The sequence below is a fragment of the Rattus norvegicus genome, chromosome 1, assembly GCF_021556685.1.
Source record: "Rattus norvegicus strain SHRSP/BbbUtx chromosome 1, alternate assembly SHRSP_T2T, whole genome shotgun sequence".
Taxonomy (NCBI): Eukaryota; Metazoa; Chordata; class Mammalia; order Rodentia; family Muridae; genus Rattus; species Rattus norvegicus.
Genome location: NC_141534.1, coordinates 156,174,029 through 156,195,683, shown reverse-complemented (window position 1 = coordinate 156,195,683; position 21,655 = coordinate 156,174,029). Strand labels below are relative to the sequence as shown.

General features: G+C 44.6%; 1 protein-coding gene across 8 annotated transcripts in view; it reads right to left on the bottom strand.

Moving 5' to 3' along the window:
- The window catches only part of Me3 (malic enzyme 3), a 197,150-nt gene that overhangs the window by 66,105 nt on the left and 109,390 nt on the right, over positions 1 to 21,655 (bottom strand). For all 8 annotated transcript variants that reach the window (XR_015630266.1, XR_015630268.1, XR_015630267.1 and 5 more), the window contains 1 exon segment: positions 4,917 to 4,992. Coding sequence is in view for 4 of the 8 variants with exons in the window: in NM_001415972.1 (NP_001402901.1) it covers positions 4,917 to 4,992 (76 nt within the window). In the remaining 4 variants the exon portion in view is untranslated.

The following is a 21,655-nucleotide window of genomic DNA, read 5'->3' as shown; positions in this document are numbered from 1 at the left end:
GCAATGTGAAACATAATTAGTCAGGCAAACGATAGCTTTAACAGTACATAAAGTGGCCTCTTGGCTGGCCAGGATTCAAAGCCAGTATAGTTAAGTTCAGAGGGACGATATTGCCTCTCATTATTCCTGATAGCAATCTAATTAATGCTGGGAACCACTTAACTAGTTCAGTGGGTTGCCAAGGGCTTAGGGAAAGTCTGGGCAGTGTCTTTGGGTTCGAAGAGCCAGCAACAATTTCTGGAATGATAGAACTCCAATTTCTTTATTTGGATGTTGGAAAAGTCATGACTTCCTTCGAGTCTTAGACAAATGGGGGTGTCTGAAGGATGGTATGCTGTGTTTTTTCTTGCCTGCCTTCCTCAGACCATGACCTTTTCTGATTTATTGGGTATGTCTCTTAGTTAACTAACCAAGGACTGACTGGAAGATCATGAGTCCTCCATTGCTCTTGGGCTGCTTTAGATTTATAGTTATGATCGGGGGCTGCCTGCAGACACTTTCAAACTGTTTTCTCTTCTCCCTTTTGTCTTACCCTTCCTTCTCACCACCCTTTCCCCCATTTCCTTCTCTACTTCATAACATAAATAACACACAGTCCTTAGTTTCAAATCCTGGTTCCACTCCTCACTTGCAAAAATCCTAGCGTCTCAGATCCCGTGTGTATAAAGCAAAAGAAGCCCTGTGGCTATCAAGAGAAGGCAATGAGTCAGTCTGTGCAAACCACTTGTATAATCCTGCATGAAGTGGGGCTGGTAATGTCTGCCTGATGTTCCTTATGCAGGAATGAAGGAGTTAATTCTCTACTGCTTCTCTTAGCTAATTACCCTATCTGGGGAATTTTCTCTACTTGATCCAGCTTGTTAGGAAGCCACACCTCTCCCCAAGTTCAGCCTACAGCCAATGACTGATCACACCAAGACTACAAACACCTAAGCCCTGCCCACCGAAAGTCACCCCAGCTCCCAATCTGCCTACCAGGCTTTGCTGAGGATTTCTCCAGACCTTGCTACAGGCAACTGTGACTTTGTGCTCTGTTGTTCTGCCACCCTCTATGTATGGATGCTGATTCGAGAGACCTTCTTAGGTCAAACTGACAAGTTAATTTCTGTCTCGGAGATTTTCAGGAAGCCCTGTCTCTGACACTGACACAGGAGGCGTGTGCCACACTCTGGGACTGTGCATGATAAGTAGGCCCAGGCCTTCGTAATCTAGGCCCCATTTTAGCACCTGTTTAGCTGGTGCTTAGTGGTGGAGGTTGCTGCTTCAGCTCCACAACCCAAAGGCCTCTCTCGTCAGAAGTGTTGGTACTAGGCTGGAAGAGAGATTTCAGACTCTCGGAAGCTGACAGGGAGAATTCTCAGTTGAGCCTTTCCTCTGCAGTAGGCAATGGCCACTGTGAGAAGGAGATAGGACAAGCGATATTCACTCCTTTGTATGATTTATGCTGGGCAGCTCTGAGTGACCTCCTCCTTGAAGACGAAAGACCCACAAAGCCTCACAGTCCTGTACTTGAACCCTGGGTTCCCCTTATCTTCTTGTGCAGTTCAGTGTTTCCTGACTTTCTGGCTAAGAAACCACAGAAAATTATTTTTTAACCTTCCAAATTAACTCAGGTGGTCCTCTGAAATCAACCCTCTCTCCTAGCCAAGTATCGAGCAACACTAGGATCCAAACACTTCTGAGGCCTTGAGAAACTGCTTCTCTGAGTCAGCTTCTGGGGGAGAAGGAGCTCAGCAGCAGCACCGTGTGTATGTGTGTGTGTGTGTGTGTGTGTGTGTGTGTGTGTGTGTGTGTGCTGGGGGGGGGCTTTGTATTTTGCATGCTTCTCTTAGCAATGTCCACTTGACTCTTGCATGCTCTTTTAAACAATGTCCCCTTCCTCTTCCTACCCATCCTTCAGGGCCCAGCTTGGGGATTTCAGAAGGAATCCTTCCTGAGCTTTGATCTCAGTGGCCTCTGAAAGTGCCCTGTGTGAGCTCTGAAGGGTGATAAGCAGATTCCCTATGGAAGTAGGGAGTTCATCTCCCCTTCTTTTTTAAGGAATAAAAAGGACTGCAGCTTGGAACATTCTGAACTTTTGAAAGTTGCCTTGGATAACAGAGGACTAAACCTTCAGAGAAAAGCTGTTGAGTGGAGTAGGGTAGAGTGTGGGTTGGGTTATGGAAAGTCCAGTCAGCCCCTGTTAGCTTGTTTATACACCACGGCACAGACTCTATATTCAGAGTGCCTAGTTTTCCAGTGAAGTGAAGAATCCAAGTTCTTATATATTTATTGTCTTCAATGAAATGTGATTTTAAAATATTGCCTATAAATTAAAAAATTTTAACAGCCACCAAGGGCCAAATCAAACATATGTGGATACAAGGCATGTGACTACCCATTTGTGGCCTCTGATTCCCAGGAGAAACTTCTGTTTGTTGGCTGCCCTTTGGTCCTGCATAGCTACAGGCGGTACAACTGCTTCCAACACTTCCTATAAGGACAATGCTCATTTGTGTGCTCTTCAGTGTGCACGGACACTAGGAGTGCTATGTGCACACATCACAGGCAAGGGGAGGACTCATGATCGAAACCCCTCATGTGTCTGCTTGTTTTTCGTATATGGTCACCAGAATATCTCTAAAGTGAGACAGGGATAAAGGGTGGATGTTGTCCCAGGCATTTAACTGTCTCCTTTGGAGCCTCATGAGGAGGAGGGCAGCTGGGAAGCTGTCCTGTCTGCAGTTTAGTCTGTAAGTTCCTCTCTTTGGCCTGACGTTCTGCCCTTGTTTCCAGGTAAGCTGATCTGACCTGAGTGTGTGAGTTCCTTGAATCTGTTCCTGCACATTTTTATCACACAGCCTCAGGGAACTCCCTCAGAAGAGATGCTTGCTGAAGAGAAGACAAATGCAACTGAATTAGATGGCACTCAGCAGCCTAGATCAGCTCATGTGTCTTACACCCTCCTTTATGTCTGGAGGTCTATCTGGGGCCTACTGGAGATACTCTTCCTCTAGAGTGTTCATGAAGCTCCTGATTCTACTCCTCCAATCTCTGTCACCTTCTCTCTGGTAGCTAGTATTCAGTTCTGAGATGTGTTTCAAAACATGTTTATTGAAGTCCAAAGCTACTTAACTCCCATGGTTCTATTTTGAATTTACATTCTGGGTTTTTCACCCATGACATGAAGAATCTAGAGACAAGGTCCCCTTCTTTTTCATTTTGGATTTCTTGTAGGAGGGCCTGATGATAATTGTGCATATTGTTCCCCAACAAGGAACCAACAAAAACCTGTGCCAGCAAAAACTTGTGCTGGCCTTCCAATTGAGGAAGAGAAATTTCCTTTAGTTGTTCTAATTGCTCGTAATTTGCCTGAAAGTACTGTATGTATTACCTCTCTTCCTGCACAGTGCCTAGTACATGGCAGTTGCTTAAAGTATCTGCTGACTGAGTTTATTCACCTCTGCAAGCATATGCTGAGGGTCTACTCTGCACAAGGTTTCTCTGTGGTTGAGCTGTCCAAGCATGTGGAAAAGATTAGTGTGCCAGACCTCAGCATCGTGCCCACTCAGGTTAGTCTAAAGTTAACTCCCCAATAAATGAGCTGGCTTCCCTAATGTCCTGAATATTTTATTATAGTTTCATCCTAGACACACCCTGGAAACATGTTTCCCTGGGACAGTGGCCAAAACTTTCAAGGCCAAGGCCTTACATACAACTGAAGTCCGGGCGGATCAGCACAGGACAAAGCCACACCCAGACGGAGATGTGAGGATGAATCACTCACCGTGGTCAGTACTGAACTTTGGCTGCAGCTCTGACCTGGCTGCAGAAAGCCAAGGTCCTAACCCTTTCCTACTCTTGTTTTAAATGCTCACTCCCTAGAGAGAGCCTGGTAGGGGTGGAAAACCAACAGAGGCCAGTAGGAAGAAGCTCTATTGGGTACCCTTTGGTAAGGAATGAGGGATTCAGGAAACTAGCAGGAGAGGAGGGAGAGGAACCCTACAGATAAAGCAGTAGAGATTCATAGCCTCCCACAGGAGCTGGGGTGAGGTGATCAGTGGGCCCCAGAGTTACACTGTGTTTAACTCCAACTCCTTCTGGCTCCTGGGCTGGAAATTCCCTCACTAAGGAGCTATCATCTTCACTCATGCTGTTTCCATGATTTCAAAAATAATCGCCTCAGATGCCAGATTTCTCAAAGTCCTCCGTACGGAACACCATACAGTTTGCGTTCCATATTATAATCTCATCTTTTCCTCCCTTTCCTTTTTGAGATGTGATAGTCGGGAAGCAGCGGCAGCTTTACTTTGTTACCCTGCACATATACTGTCTTTGTGGTGCTACTCAGGACACAACTACCTAAGTTTGCTCACCATAAACCTTTCTCTTCATGCAGAATGTCTTCAGCTATGTCTTCAAAATCATCAAAACCTAAGGCCTGGTTCCCATGTCATTTTGCCATGAGGTCAACCCAGAGTTCTCTGAAGTTGAAGTCCTACCTTTGTGATAGCCCACAGCTATTTCTGTGTGGTTGCCTTAGATCTGACCATGTTCCGCCTGGCTAGTCCGTTGCGCTCCTTCCCTGTTTTCATTTTGAAATGTTCGTTACTCCAGAAGAGGTCTACGTTGGATTTCTGTCTATATCCCCAAGGAAACTGGCACAGGGCATTCATCCAGCAGGTACTCAATTGAATGCTGACCATTTCTTTAGACTAATATTAGAAAGTTTACCTAGATATGTAGTTAGTGCAGATCTCTTCTCTGTGATGCACTTGTGGCCGGCTACAGGAAGTGTGTGGTCAGGGCCTAGATAATGGGGGAAGTATTCTGCCTTCGGTGCCATTCTTGGCACATTTCATAGGCACAGTTAGCACTGATACAGATGGCAAGGATCCCTCCAGCAGCAGGGTAAAGCAATGAAGACAGTATCATACCTTAATATTGTCCTCTGGCCAAGAGTTCAGCATTGTTGCAATGTGGCCCTTGTCATGGATGGTGATAAACAGCCCACTAGGAAACATAAACATATACACACAGAGAAACCAGGGAGTCAGTGTAAAAACATAGGAAAGACCATTAGCACTGGCATCAACTGCATTGCTGACTTTTGCCCTTAGCCCAGAGGAAGATGAATTTTATTTCAAAACTCTGGAAGGTCCTGGTGTCTTTTCTCCATAGTGCCAGGAGAGCACTGGGTTAAGGGCTTGTCCATCTGGAACAGTCTTCTCTAGAGATGGAATCTTCTCTCTTTTTTCTAGATCTGGTAGTACAATTCCCAGGCTCACTAGCCCCAAGAGTGCCTTAGCAACCCTGTGGCTCTGCATTCTAGGCACTTGCTTCAGAGTACAAACCACATGGCTGTGACCAGAATGTGAACACGAGGGTTGGGGAGTATAGACACGTATGCACCAGGTATCTGAAATGGGAGATGTGGCTGGGGATGGGAAGAAGGGGCGGTGCTTATCATAAGATGCTTTTCTCTGTAGGACAGTGTGGGACCATGAAAGGCACACTGGTTCTGGTTGAGGAGGCTTGAAAACCTGGTGACCCTGAAAAGGCCGGTAGGCATTTCTCCTGACTCCCAAGAAACCAGGCTGGTCGCTAGCTGTAGCCCTCCATAGATTTGTGGCCATCAGTCATGTAAGGGCAATGCCCCAAGCCCCTGCACAGGTAGAGGACATGACCACAGGTCACGTAGGCTCAAGACAGATCTCCATTATAATGAGGTACCTAAAGGCCTGGAGGCTTAGCCAATGAATTTCCCTTCCCAGACCCTCCTCCCTGTAAAAGATATTTAATCTCAGGCCCACTCTGAGAAATAGGGTATGGTTTTACTTATCCACTTTCCACCATGACAATAGATGTCTTAAAACCACGGTCTCTTTTCATTGGGATCTGCCATGGGGAGCCACAGAGAAGGCTTCTGTACACAGAGCTGCCATCTAATCTCTAGTACGTACCCAGCATCCACCACCAAGACTGCAGTCCACCACCATCAAGCCAAGGACTATCCCTGTGGGACCAGCTGGAGCTCTCCCTCTTTTTCCCCCTAGGCCCTGGGCTAGATCCAGCCCCGACGGCCCCCACTCCATTCCCAGCTCCTCTGCTGCATCCCAGCAGTGCCTGGATGCCCCAGCCGCCTTGCAGACTTTGGGACCCCTGAGCCAGCTCTGACTGAGTCCCATGGCCCAGACTGTGCTTCTCCACCCCCACAGCGGTGTCCCATGCCTTCCCACAGCCCGACACCCACCCACCCAGCAGCAGCAGCAGCAGCAGCAGTGGCATAGGTTAAGTGCAGTCAAACTTCCCGAATCCTGCCTCCCTGAGCTGGCTGGCGAGCCCTGTGGTGAAGTGGACGTGAAACCACATTAATCCTACAGGACAGGAGTCTAACAATACCAAATTCAAACCTAGCCTCCCAGTCTACTGTAAATGTATCATTTATTCACTGTATGTGATTGTTGTCTTGTCTGCTATCCTAGGCCTAGTACTGGAAGCTTTTAGCCTTCATACAATCTAATCTAGGTCTGGAATGTTTCCATTCTCTGAAACTTAATGCTGAATACGCTTACCCTTTCTAGGTCTTTCTGAACTCTGGCTGGCTGGTTCAACTCAGCTGTTCTTGCTTCTCTCTTGACTTCTTCCTCCCCTCCTCCTCTTCCTCCTCCTGCTCCTCCTGCTCCTCCTGCTCCTCCTGCTCCTCCTCCTCCTCCTCCTCTTCCTCCTCCTCCTCCTCCTCCTCCTCCTCTTCCTCTTCCTCTTCCTCTTCCTCCTCCTCCTCCTCCTCCTCCTCCTCCTCCTCCTCCTCCTCCTCCTCCTTCTCTTCTCCTCTGGTCAGCTTCAAACTAACTCAGGCAATCTGTTCTAATCTTCCAGCTCCTTCTCATTTTCTGGCTCATTCTGTCTTCACTCATGTGTAGCTTGTTCTGTCTCTACAACCTGTCTTTGTAAAACTGTCCTGGTAAAACTACTTCCTTCCTTTCTCTCTGCACCACTCCCTTAAACAGCTTCCCTTTTCTCTCTCTTCTCATGAGAGTTGGGCATATCCTAGTATCAAATCTTTCTTTGATTTGTCACTTTGTCCATCACTAAGACATCACTTTCAAACATAGGTACTTCCTTCTACAAATTAACTTTACCTTCATTGTTTAGGATTAAAGGTGTGTGCTTAGGGCATATCTGTATTCCAGTCAGAGGGCTTAAAATTGTGTGCTAAGGGCTGAGCCATCTACAACTAGAAACAGGGTTTTTTTTCTTTTCAGTAAATATCATAATCTCTGGGTTCACAGCATGATCAAATGTCTACAACAGTCTACTAAGAGGGTCCAGTTATAAATGTAAGATAATAGAATACATTCAATTTAGTAGCTTATTGCCCGATTTAGAGTGTTTACTATTTAGCCTAAAAGACGTGGATATGAATCTCTGCTTTAGGATTAGGGGTGAGAGAATATTGTGGGATTCAGAGATTCTCTCCCCTTTTCACTCTAGTAGATAACCATAAAATTTATATATTCAAGTCTTTATTATCCTAGAAGTGAAACAAGATTCCTGGCTTCTAGTAGTGACACAGAATACCCTTCCTCCAAACAACTATTATTAAATCATTTGTTTATAAACAATTCATATTACCATCCAGTTTGAAATATGTATTTGTGTGTTTGCAGCAATGGCATTGGCCAAATGATGTGGAAACGGGAGGAGCATCTGTCTTTGAAAGCAGCAGCTAGTCTTTGAGATATGTGGCTTCGCAGTTATTTTGTCTGAGGGCAGCAGTCCAATTGTCAAACAGCTTGGAGCGACAGAAAGTTACAGACTTACAGGTTGAGGTGCCCAAGAGCAGTGTTTGCATTAGAAAGATCATCTGGACAATGAAGAGGGAAATCTGAAGGGATGAAACCTCAGAGAAATTGACCCTCAAGTCTGGGTAAAAAAATTCCCAGCCATTGACTGGCCATGAATAAGAAGCCCATGAGAAGGAACTGAGTGGAGACCTCAGTTCTTGCTGATTTGGGCAGATGGAGCTTAGAATGTGGATTCAGCTTACTTGGCCAACTCTCCTAGGACAGAAACCTACTTTTTAGAGAAACAAATACAATCCAGCATCCATACAGGTCAGGGTTCCAGAGGTATCTATTGCAATGACCTGCTTATTTCATTTATGTTTGGATTCCCAAAATGAAATGTGTGTGTGTGTGTGTGTGTGTGTGTGTGTGTGTGTGTGTGTGTGTATGTGTGTGTGTGTCCACCACACATGCCTGTGAAAGTCAGAGGCTGAGATTGTGAATTCTCTACCTTACATTTTGAGATAGTGTTTGACGAGACTGGATGCCCAGCAAACCTCAGAGCTACCTTGTCTCTCCCTCCCTAGTGCTAGGATGGCACGGGTCTCATTGCTGCCCTCAGGTTTTTAAAATTAGGTCTGCGCATTTGCATGGAAAGAGCTTTTCCCACTGAGCTACCTCTCCAACCCCCATGAGGTATTGGGAATGTCAGTCCCTTACTCAGATCATTCTCCTCTCCCTAGTATAAAGTAAAATCAAACAAAGAACTAAAAGTAAACCAACCCCCAAAGCCAGCTTGCCTACAGAAAACACCTGTTTTGTGGCCTCCCACTAATTCTCCCCCACCATAGTAGTGCGCCTTTCACTAGCATCCTGTTACCAAGCCTCCAGTGGCATTCACCTCTTTGAGTGCAATGAACACTTTTCAGCCCATCACTCCTCTGCTTTGTTTTCTGAACAACCATTTGTTTTTATTATATGTGTTTTGTCTTGCATGTGTGGATGTGTTCCGTGAGTGTAGTGCCCCTAGAGGCCACAAGAGGGTGTTGGATTCTCGGGAGCCACCGTTAACCAGTTTCGAGCTGTCTGATGAGGATTGAGAGAACTGAACTCTACTCTTCTGCCAAAGCAGCAAGTGCTCTTAATGGCAGAGCTGTTTCTTGTCTGTCCTCTGGGTTCTTGACAGAATTTTGACAGAATTCTGACAAATGCTGGCTTTCATGAGTCTCCTTTCTTTTTTCCCTCTTCTTCTGACTCCTCTTATTTACTCTTTTATGCTGGTCACTCAGCCGAGTTTGTGATAACATTCCTCAAATACTTCCTGTATCTAACGGTCAGGCTTCCTCTGTGCAATCTTATCAAAGCCGAAGGCATTTGGACTATGAGCTTCAAATATCTGCAGACAAGAATTTCTCATTTTGAGTGCTATTGACATTTTATGTTAGAGAATTCTTGGCTGTGCAGGTGAGGTTGCCCTGAGCTTTGCAGCATTTTTGGTAATCTTTCTCTCCCATTATATGCCAGTAGAACCTCACACTCTTCCATAGCAACAACAACAACAACAACAACAACATCATCATCATCATCAACAACAGCAGCAACAACAACACCAACGACAGCAACAACAGCAACAAAATGTCTCCAGTCATTACCAAATATACCCAGAGGGGACAAAAATATCATAGTCTTTGAAGGGATGGCTCTAGACCTATGTATTAACTACCTGTCGGACACACATCAAAAGCACTTGCATGTAACCTGTCTAAGACCAAATTTATGATCTAGCCTTTTACCACTGTGACTCAAAGACAAGATAAAACACAGACTCATTCCTTTCATTCTCTAGTTGTCAGCCACACTGACTTCCGTTCCAGACTCTATGTAGCCATGGGCCTCCTACCTCATGGTGTTCAGGCTTTCCCTTCTCAATACTTGTTTGTTTCCTTGCTTTTGTGTAGCTAATTCATTCTCATTATTGTGATAATTTCCAAACCAGGGTAGAAGGCCCTTGTTATGAGCTCCATGTCCCTTACTTATCCTTGCAAGCTTAGACACATTTACTGTGTGGCTCCTTGGCTAATTTCCCCGCATCAGATTGTAAGCACCACCAAGGCAAGGTCTGCATCTATTTTTGTTGTCATCGAGTGCCATTTTCTCCTGCTTAGTTCACAATACATGCAGAGTATACTATCTTTGAACAAGGAGAGGCTGAAACCAACAGGTGGTGACGATGTGCAAGTGATAAAGATTGTTGAATAAAAGAAGGTGAGAGTAGGCACAAAGGCAATTTGTGTGGCTGCGTTGAAGAGATCCTGTGAACTGGGTGATAGTTGGTGGTGCTTGAGAGTGCTGATAAGTGTGTGAAGGGTGGTGGATGGCCCAGGGCAAAGAAACATAATTACGATTTTGGGGTACAGGGCTCTATTTTTGAAGGGGGCAGTGTACACATCTGGATTAACTTACTCATAAACCTTCATGGCTTCCAGGAAGAACCTGAATAAACCATCTTGAACTATGCCTCTTCCATCTAGACACTATTGTGAGCTATTTCATTGTGAACTAAAGTTTTCTGAGGGGGAAAAAAGTCACACCTGTGTTCTACAAGGCTGATTAAAACTGTGACTGTGGAGAGTTGGAATGTTGCCTGATTATCTTCTGCTATCTTTGGCTCTCAGTGTCTGACCTAACACCCTTTGATTTTTCAGGTAAATGCTTTTGGAATAGATTAACAGATCTCTTATCCCTCCAAAAGCTAAGAATATTATTAGATAATATCTGAGAACATGTAACAGATTAAATTTTTTTTCTGTGCTGTAACCTGCCTACCTAATATCCCCACCAAAATATTTGAAGAATGCCTTGATTCGTAACTTCCTTTTCTTCTGTGACTATCCTGAATCCATGATGCTGGGCCATGTTCACTCATGTGGCTCCAGGATAAACTATGTCTTATCCCTTTGTGTTGAGAATTGCCTTTTGCATGGGAAGACCCAGAAAAGGGACATCCATTTTTTGTTTGTTGTTTATTTATTTATGTATTTATTTATTTGAGAAAGGGACTTACTATACAGCCTTGGCTGGTCAGGCATTGTCTGTGTGGACCAGGTTCCCTTGGACTCAGAGAGATTCATCTATCTCTGAAGGTGAGTGCTTCACCAGGCTCAGGTTTTCCTTTTGTAAAGAACACTTACATTTATTTAATAATTTCCATTTGCTCAGATGCACCACTCTCTTGTAGTAAGCAGTAAGAGGGCTCTCGTCCACATAGTGAAACTTACCTAATAACCTTTGCTTACCTCACTTGGAGACATCTCCTCATAACCTCTTTCCTTTAGAACATCTCACCCCAATCCCTTTTCTTTTTATCTAACACAGTGGTTTAGCTTGAAGTACTAATCACTCCTTAGGCTGTATTTGTTAAGGTCCATTGTTTTCCTTGCTCATCTGTCTCTTGTGAAAAGGTTCGCCTTCAGCCAAGAACTATGAAGGGTAGACAGGTTATCGTTTCTCTGCTACATTAACAAGGGAGCCAATTCCTTCAAACCAGGATAATCAGGTAACAGCCTCAGACTCATTGATGTCTCACTGAGCAGCCTTAGAGAACTCATTTCACCCACAGTAATGGCCATGACAGATCTCTGGTCTCTTGACTCTGTTTTGGAAATGATTCTCACTCAACACTTCTTCTATACCTGAACCCAGATGGATGCTTAGGGAAAGAAAAGCAGATGTGTGAGGAGGCAGGATTCATGCTCTGGAGCAGTGTACAAACACAGGCAAAGCATGATTACTACAACTAGGTGTGTATCAAAATCAGCCCTCTCTACCATTTTATATTGGATTCTTTGGTTTATTGATGTCTAGTTTCTTGAGTTCTTTATATATTTTTGATATCAGCTCTCTATCAGATATGGGGTTTGTGAAGATCTTTTCCCAATCCGTAGGTTACTGTTTTGTCCTATTGACAGTGTCCTTCGCCTTACAAAACCTTTTCAGTTTCCTGAGGTCCTATTTATTAATTGTTGATCTTAGTGTCTGCACTACTGGTGTTCTGTTCAGGAGGTTGTTTCTTGTGCCAATGCATTCAAGGTTATACCCATTTTCTTTTCTATCAGGTTTAGTGTATGTGGTTTTCTGTTGAAGTGTTTGATCCACTTGTACTTGAGTTTTCTGTAGGAATCTAAATAGAGGACTCTCTGATGGCCAAAAAGCACTTAAAATGTTCAACATCTTTAGACACCAGGGAAATGCAAATCAAAATAACTCTGAGATTCTTACACCCATCAGAATGGCTAAGGGGCTGGAGAGATGGCTCAGAGGTTAGGAGCACTGACGGTTCTTCCAGAGGTCCTGAGTTCAAATCTCAGCAACCACATGGTGGCTTGCAACCATCTGTAATGAGACTTCGGGTGTGTCTGAAGACAGCTACAGTGTACTTAAATATAATAAACAAACAAACAAATAAATCTTTAAAAAAGTATTAGTTCCTTTCTTCCCAAAGGAATTTCTTAAAACAAAACAAAATCAAGTGACAGCACATGCTGACCAGGATATGGAGCAAGGGGAACTCTCCTCCATTGCCTGTGGGAGAACAAACTGTACAGCCACTTTGGAAATCAATTTGTCAGTTTCTTAGAAAATTGGGAAAGATCTACCTCAAGGCTCACCTATATCACTCCTGGGCATATACCCAAACTATGCTCCACCATACCACAAGAACACTTGCTCAACTATGTTCATAGTAGTTTTATTCATAATAGCCAGGAAGTAGAAACAACCTAGATGTCTCTCAACTGATGAATGGATAAAGAAAATGTGGTACATTTACACAATGGAATATTTCTCAGCTGTTAGAAACAAAGACATTGTGAAATTTGGAGGTAAATGGATGGAACTAGAAAAATTATCCTGAGTGAGGTAACCTACCCAGAAAAGAACACATGGTATGTACTCACTTGTAAGTGGATATTAGCCATAAAGTAAAGAATAAATACTACAATGCACAGACCCAAAGAAGCTAAGTGACAAAGAGGGCTCAAGGGGGGATGTGAATCTCACTGAGAAGGGGAAATAAAATAGGCCTCATGGGTGGATGGCGGTGGGAGTCAGGGTGGGAACAGGAAGGACCAAGTAGGTGCAGGACAGCCAGAGAGGGTGCTGGGAGAGACAACTGAAATGGGGAGGCATCTCTGGAATGAGCTAGAAACCTAGGGCAATGGAAACTGCCAGGAATCCAGGAGGGTGACCCTAGCTAAGACTCCTAGCAATGGGGATATGGAGCTGTAAACCGCCACCTCCTGTAACCAGGCAAGACTGCCAATGGAGGAACTGGGACACCATCCCAACCGCAAAACTTTTGACCTACAATTTCCTCTGCCTACAAGAGGTGCTGGGACAGGAGTCTGGCATGATCATCAGAGAGGCTTCACCCAGCAACTGATAGAAACAGAGACCCACAGCTAAGCATAAGGTGGGACTTGGGAAAGGTTTGTAGGAGCCAAAAAAAAAAAAAGCCAAGGACACCATAAGAAAACCCACAGAGTCAACTACTCTGGGTTCATAGGGGCTAATGGAGACTAACTCACTAACCAGGGTGCCTGCTTGGGACTGACCTAGGCCCTCTGTACATATGGTTCAGTTGCATAGCTTAGTCTTCATGCAGTACTCCTAATAGTGGGAGTGCAGGCTGTCTCTGACTCTGTTTTTTGTTTTTGGGACCCTTTCTTCCTACTGAGCTGCTTTGTCTAGCCTTAATAGGAGACTATGTGCTTAGTCTTACTGCAACTTGATGTGCCAGGGCTGGTTGATATCTATGGGAGGACTTCCTTTTTCTGAAGAGAAAGGGAGGAGGAGTGGATTGGGGAGGAGAGGTGGGAGGACTGGGAGGAAGAGGGGAAACTGCAGTTGGGATGCAAAACAAACAAACACACAAGCAAACAAACCCAAACAAATACAAACCTTTGTATTGACAGTAAGAGGGAGAAGGGAACAGGGATACGTGAACAGTTTTACATTAAACTTCTGAGTTGATGAACTGTTAGAAGACTTATTCATGTTCTTTCTTTTAAAGCATATTTATAGGGGCTGCAGAGAGCAGACTATAAAATTTCCCACTTTTGAAATGTATTAAGAGCCTTAAAAAAGTACATATAAACTACAGTGAAGGAATGCCCTGGATGCTTGATTTGAGGTTTTTCTTTCTGTAATTCTCGTTGGTGGGGGTGGGGGCTTATGATATTTAACAAAAGGATTGCAGGCTACACGGGATTTTCAAGGGGGTTGTAGGGAGTGAATGAAACCGTGAGTGAATGTGTACCATTGACATGGCATGGGGGCACATTAAGGATCCCCGTGCCTTAGTTTCATGGGGCTGGGTAAAGTCTTTCCTGACTGGGGCTCAGAGGGATGGTGAAGCATCCTTGGGTCTGAATGTAAATGTCGACGATGTGTGCAGAAAATGTCCACCATGGCCTTTTCTCCTTGGATGATTACAGCCTGAAGACTGCTCCCCTACAGAGGCGGCTCACATAGGGATTGACTAAACTTTCCTTCTTGTTAGCTGTAGGTAACAACCATGCCTCTCTGTTCAACTGAGGCTAATAAACACGCTAGCCTCCAAACTTCCAGAGTGCTCCAGCGTCACCATCCACGTTTTCCTGTGTCTCCTGTCTTTCACTTTTCCATTTCTTCACTGCTCCAGTTAGGTCAATGCTTGGAACCATGTGGCAGGTAGGGGACTGGGGGGTCACCTTCATAATCAGCCTGAAAAGCATCTAGGCCGGTTTAGGAAGAAGTGCCTATAAAATGCTCCCAGTAAAGGATTCTCAGTTCTAGTCTCTTCACTCAGGGGAAATCAAAATTTGCAGCAGTAACGGGTGATGGGATGGATGGCTCTTCTCCACTCCCATAAGATGTTTATTAGCTGAGGGATGCAGAAACTTGTTGGCACTCCTCCTCAGTGACCTCAGAGTACCTCCGTGCCTTGGGAAGCCCCCTTTGCAGCCCTGCTTGGCTCCACCCTGAGAACTCAATTGTTCGGTGTGCACTGAGGCTGGAGCGAGCATTTTAAAGCAGCATCCACAAGTGACGAGGCTGCCATGCCTTCACTCACGTCTGGGAGGACTGCCAGAGGGAAGACAGCAGAGACTAGGGGTTAATGAGCTGGCTCTGCAGCCACAGCACCTAGGCTCAAAGCCTGGTGCTGCCAGTGCCTGGTGACACAGTGCCTGTATACAAGTTCCCTTTCTGTTCCTTGGTCTCCTGTTCTTCATAAATCATGAGAATGAATGACTTCCCAGGAGGCATTGACTTTCACAGCTGGGTACTCCTCTGTGTGTGTGTGTGTGTGTGTGTGTGTGTGTGTGTGTGTGTGTGTGTGTCAGAGAGAGAGAGAGAGAGAGAGAGAGAGAGAGAGAGAGAGAGAGAGAGAGAGAGAGAGATTCTATGTGTACTTGTGTGTAGTCACAGAGTTCAGAAGAGGGCACAGGATCACCTGGAGCTAGACTTAGAGGTGTTTGTGAACCTCATGCTATTGATACTGAGATTCGAATCCTGGTCCTTGTGAATGAGCAGCAATTGCTCTTAACCACAAAACCATCTGTCCAGCCCCATAAACTTGCTTTTAAAATGTGTAGGTTTTTTTTAATTCTTCTCCTGTACATTATATCCCCACTGCAGTGTCCCCTCTTTCCACTCCTCCCGCTTCTCTCAACCCTCATACCCCCTTTCCCTCAACATCCACTTCTCTGTTTCCTTTCAGAAAAGGGCAAACCTCCCGGGAATATCAAGCAAACACAGTTTAACGAGTTAGAATAAGACCAGGCACAAACCCTCATATCAAGGCTGGATGAGACAACCCAGTAGGAGGAAAACAGTCCGGAGAGTAGATGAAAGAGTGAGAGATCCTCCACTCCTGCTGTTAAGGGTCCTTCAGGAACACCGAGCTACACTGCAATAACATACATGCAGAGGGTGTGAAACGGTCCCACGAAGGCTCTGTGGTTGCTGCTTTGGTCTCAGTGAACCCTTATGAGCCCTGCTTAGTTGATTCTGTGTTTCCAGGGTGTCCTCAACCCCTCTGACTCCTACGATTCTTTCTCTCCCTCTTCCATGGGGTTCCCCAAGCTACACCTAATGCTTTGCTCTGGGTGTCTAAACCTGCTCCATTCAGTTGCTGGATGAATCCTCTCTGATGACAGTTGGGTTAGGTACCAATTTATTGTTCTGGCTGGCAATAGACTTTGTTTTAAGCATTGAGATTTTAGAATTATTTGTTTAACAGCATGACATGACTGACCATGGTCCTCTTTGCTCAACAACTTTTTTTCCCCCCAGGGATGTCTCATATATGAAGTGAAAACTGACACTTTGGTGAAAGCAGAAGTGAGGACCACACCTTTTGGAGGGAGTCCTCATTTTTTTCTCCCCAGCTAGAACTCTAACCATGCTAGCCATGGAAGAGGCCTATGTTACTGGAAACATGCTATGGGAGTAAGTGATGGTTAGGGAATTAGATTTCAAGTGTGCATCTTATTTGACTAGACTATTTGATGTTTCATGAGGCTTGGGCTGCATCTGTTCTATTCATAGCTGTAAAACTGTGGCCTGGCACGGAGCCATGCACACAACAGGTGTTCTACACGGTACATGCATTAGGGACAGTGAGTGGTGCAGGATTCAGGTCTGAAATGAGACAGGCCTAGGTTCAGTTCTAAACTGAGCACAGAAACTTCTTACCTATAGAGGTTCTTATGAAGGCCTCCACTAAGCCATGAAGACTGTGAGATACTGACTTAAATGTTAAAATCTGAACCCTTTGTACCTGTGAGATTATTTAGAGATGGTGTCTTTGTGGACTAGTCAGTTAAGAAGATGTCATTAGTGGTACCTTATTTATAAGAGTGCTGGCCGTATAAGAAGAGAAGACAGTGCCATACAGAGGGAAGACTGGGCATGCAGAGACAGAAGCAGAGACTGACCCCTATGTCTGTAAGGCATGGAAAGCAAAGGTTCGCTAGTAAGCACTAGAGGCCTAGAAGAGCAGGGGAATTCTGTCCTTCGGCATGCAGAGAGAACATGACACTCATTTCAGAATCCCTATTGTTCCAAACCATGCACACAGTCAGTGCTAACTTATTCCAGCAGAACCTAGGACTTGAAGAAGCCAACTTTCCCGAATGGCTGAGAAACACCTAAAGAAATGTTCAACATCTTTAGTCATAAGGGAAATGCAAATCAAAACAACCCTGAGATTTCACCTCACACCAGTGAGAATGGCTAAGATCAAAAACTCAGGTGACAGCAGATGCTGGAGAGGATGTGGAGAAAGAGGAAGACTCCTCCATTGTTGCTGGGATTGCAGACTGGTACAACCATTCTGGAAATCAGTCTGGAGGATCCTCAGAAAATTGGACATTGAACTGCCTGAGGATCCAGCTATACCTCTCTTGGGCATATACCCAAAAGATGCCCCAACATATAAAAAAGACACGTGCTCCACTATGTTCATCGCAGCCTTATTTATAATAGCCAGAAAATGGAAAGAACCCAGATGCCCTTCAACAGAGGAATGGATACAGAAAATGTGGTACATCTACACAATGGAATATTACTCAGCTATCAAAAACAATGACTTTATGAAATTCGTAGGCAAATGGTTGGAACTGGAAAATATCACCCTGAGTGAGGTAACCCAATCACAGAAAAACACACATGGTATGCACTCATTGATAAGTGGCTATTAGCCCAAATGCTTGAATTACCCTAGATGCCTAGAACAAACGAAACTCAAGACGGATGATCAAAATGTGAATGCTTCACTCCTTCTTTAAAAGGGGAACAAGAATACCCTTGACAGGGAATAGAGAGGCAAAGATTAAAACAGACACAGAAAGAACACCCATTCAGAGCCTGCCCCACATGTGGCCCATACATATACAGTCATCCAATTAGACAAGATGGATGAAGCAAAGAAGTGCAGGCCGACAGGAGCCGGATGTAGATCGCTCCTGAGAGACACAGCCAGAATACAGCAAACACAGAGGCGAATGCCAGCGGCAAACCACTGAACTGAGAATAGGACCCCCGTTGAAGGAATCAGAGAAAGAACTGGAAGAGCTTGAAGGGGCTCGAGACCCCATGTGAACAACAATGCCAAGCAACCAGAGCTTCCAGGGACTAAGCCACTACCTAAAGACTATACATGGACTGACCCTGGACTCTGACCTCATAGGTAGCAATGAATATCCTAGTAAGAGCACCAGTGGAAGGGGAAGCCCTGGGTCCTGCTAAGACTGAACCCCCAGTGAACTAGATTGTTGGGGGGAGGGCGGCAATGGGGGGAGGATGGGGAGGGGAACACCCATAAGAAAGGGGAGGGGGAGGGGGATGTTTGCCCAGAAACCGGGAAAGGGAATAACACTCGAAATGTATATAAGAAATATTCAAGTTAATAAAAAAAAATTAAGAAGAAGCCAACTCTCCAGTGTTGGTATGACAGCCCTGAATAGCACTCATCACAGTTCCTTCTCTCTATGTTTCCCAATTTTAAATTAAAAAAAATCATTCTTAGTTTTAATTTATTTTCATTTCTTTTTAAGCTAGTTCTTTTATCATTTAAAACATGGTTACGAGGCATTCTGGTTACGCTCTTCCCATACCCTCTCTTATCTCCCTCAAACATTTGTCAAGACTTGCCCCCCCTCCCCAATCTGTCCCTTTTCCAGATTAATGACTTTTGACTCTACTTGGCCTAATCAGAGCCACCTGTATAATCATCAGATGGATATCCACTGGATGCTGATAGGATCACCAATGGGTACACAAAGAAAAGCAATGGCCCTTCTTTCCTTGAATCTATCATTAGGAAACTGTTCAGCCAGGACAGGTAGGGCATCCTGAGTCTCTCTGTTCTTGTCTGGCTGAATTGGGTCCATTCTTGTGCAGTCATCTACAGTTGCGGAGAGTCATGATTACAGCGGCTGTGTATTACCCGTTAGAAGGCATTTCATGTTCGTTCCCTATCCTTTGGCTCTTACAGCACAATATTCTCTGAGCCTTGGAGTTGTGACAGAGGTACCTTGCTTAGGGGCTATGCTCTCCACTTTCACTTATGCTCAAGCACCTTCTGAAGTCATAGGCTTCACCACAGTTCACAAAATAGAGGAGAAGCTGCTCCAATTAAGGTCAAAGGTGATAATTGTTCGTTGTTAGTGGCCAAGTTGGCTGGAAGCCTTCATGGAATTTCCTGGGATGGCATGAGCAGGGCCAAAGTGGGCTCATGTAACCCAGGCTGGTCTTGAATGAACTTGTTATGTAGCCGAGGATGACCTAGAATTCCTGACCTGCTACCTTTACCATACCCTCTGTGTGCTGGGATAACAGATGTATAACCCAAAGCCCAGTTTTTGTGATGTTAGGGAACAAATCCAGAGTTTCATAGATACCAGGCAAGCATTCTGCCAACTAAGCTACATCAAATTCTGCATGTGTTAGGTTTCCTGAGGGGAAATGCAGGTGAAGATTCCCTCATCTGTAGAGGCCTGTGAGTTACATCATTGTCTCCATGTTCCATCACCAGGCAGAAAAGTTTTCTTGACTTTGAGAATTCAATTCCAACGGAGAGAAGGCAAAACAAAGATAATGTTCACCCTTGAGAATGTTATTTTTTTGAGAAAAAGTCTCTTAACCCTTATCTTGAGGTTCTGTAAGGGAATGACCCTTAGACAAATCCTGAAATAGGCTTGGAAATAAATGACTACTCAAAACAACAAAACCCATTGAAATCCACAGCATTCATTTAGACTTCTTGGCACCAAGTCCAACACAAAAGGAAGACTTAATTAGAACAGGGTCAATTGCATTAGGCAAACCTCTGCAGTGGGCTCAGGAGGAGGGACCTGTACTTTCAACTCCATAACAAAGACTCATTGTTGACAGAAAACCACCATTCCACACATTTTTGGCTGGAAGGCAGCCTGTCCTCTGAAAAGCCCACAAGAAGCTATTTTTAAAGCCCACCAGCATGTTCTTAAAATCAGCTAGCTGCATGCAGGAGAAACAATCTAAGACAGTAGGAAAGAGATCTGCGAACCTTTCAGGACTCTGCAGACCAGATACCTACAGAATGTGAAGGGAAGGCAATACGCATGGTGTGTGTGTGATGTGGCTGCAGTGGGAGACAGGGCGCCTACAGACACGGCAGGTGTCAGTGAGGGGTCACTTACACTCCATTGTTGGTTGTACTTTTGCTCTTGAGGAACAGTTTGCTTATTTAAGCACACTGAAACACCGTAGCTTATTTCCTGTACCCTGGACTGCCCATCCTGTTTGGAGTCCACTTCCCTCTGAGGTGGGACTTTACAAAGGAAGTAGATGGGTGTATGCCCATCCCCACCCAATGAGTGCCCCTTTTCTTCTGACCTTCTTAGATGACAGTGAACAGTGAGTGAACTTGTTTTTGGACTGAGACTTAAAGGCACAGGCAATAATTTTATCTAAGCAACACCATGGACTGGACCTTGAAGTAGGGATATCTTGAACTCAACACACTGAAGGTTAATCCTTACCTTCAGCCTACATGGCTTCATGCAGTATGGCTGTGGGAGACAATACTGGGCACATGGGACACAAGGACAAATGTACTTGTCTTTGGTCCAGAGTACATTCTGATTTAGAATCAAATATATTTCCCAATAGAGTATATAACAAAGTCATTATTGGAGGTTTAAAGATAAGTATGGAATAATAAAAGAGCTATATCTCAGAGTGAAAAGGTGGAGTTGGCTCCGAAAACCTATTGGCCAGCTCCTTTCTCTTTCTCCTCCTGGCTGCTATAGCATAGGTCCCTTAATAGCATTACAAAAGGAGCCACTGTACCATTTCTTTCCAGTGATTCCCATGGGTGTGAACTCAAGGAACTCTATAAACACAGTATTCCTTTAGGTGGTCAATCTCTTTTTCTCCTTCCTTGAGCGTAGGAGTGGGACAGTGAAGACAAGGCAGGAGAGATTTTCCACCAGCAATGAGCTTGTGAGACTACTGGACCTTTCTCAATCTCTTTCCCCATCTGCAAAATGAAAGCAGTAGATCAGACAACTACTAAAACCCTGTCGTTATCTGTCTACATCCCAACGGGGCTCATCTAGGTCCCTGGGACTGCTCTCATGACTTGGATTTGAAGCCAGACAAACTTAGATTTTAAGTGCAACCTGGATTGCTCCTCACCAGAATGAAGCTGGAGTCATTAAATCTGCCTCATTTAATTAAGAATATCCGTGCGCATCAGCACAACGCCATGGAAAAACAACCTCTTGATAAGTTTCAAGTTGTGCTGGGCATGCTTGTCAGAAGAATATAGGTCAAATCCTCCCAGAGACATTGAATTTCCTGTCTTCGTCCAAAGATGGGGTGACTGCATATTCTGGTTTCTGTGTGTCTTCATTCAATTACTGTTTGCTTTCCTTTTCACCCTCACTTACTGATTTGCAGATTCAGTGCATTACAGACATTTATTGGATGGCAACTAAAGAAACTCAAGGTTTTCTTTTGGTTGTTTTAATTTTTATCATTGGGGGTAGTGGTGCTCATGTGGAGGTCACAGGACAACTTTATGGAGTCTGTTCTCTCTTTCTATCCTTGTGTGGGTTCTGGGGCTCAAACTCAGATTTCTAGGCTTTTGCAGTAGGCACCTTCACTCAATCAGATGTCTTGCCCATCATGCCCATACCTGGTTTTTTAAAAAGTCCATTATTTTGGTTGTATTGTTTGAATTCTTTCCAATATAGATATTAAGATCTAAGTAATAAGAGGCTGGAAAGACGACTCGGTGATTAAAATATTGCTTGTGGTTCTAGAGCAATGGTTCTCAACCTTCTTAATGCTGAGACCCT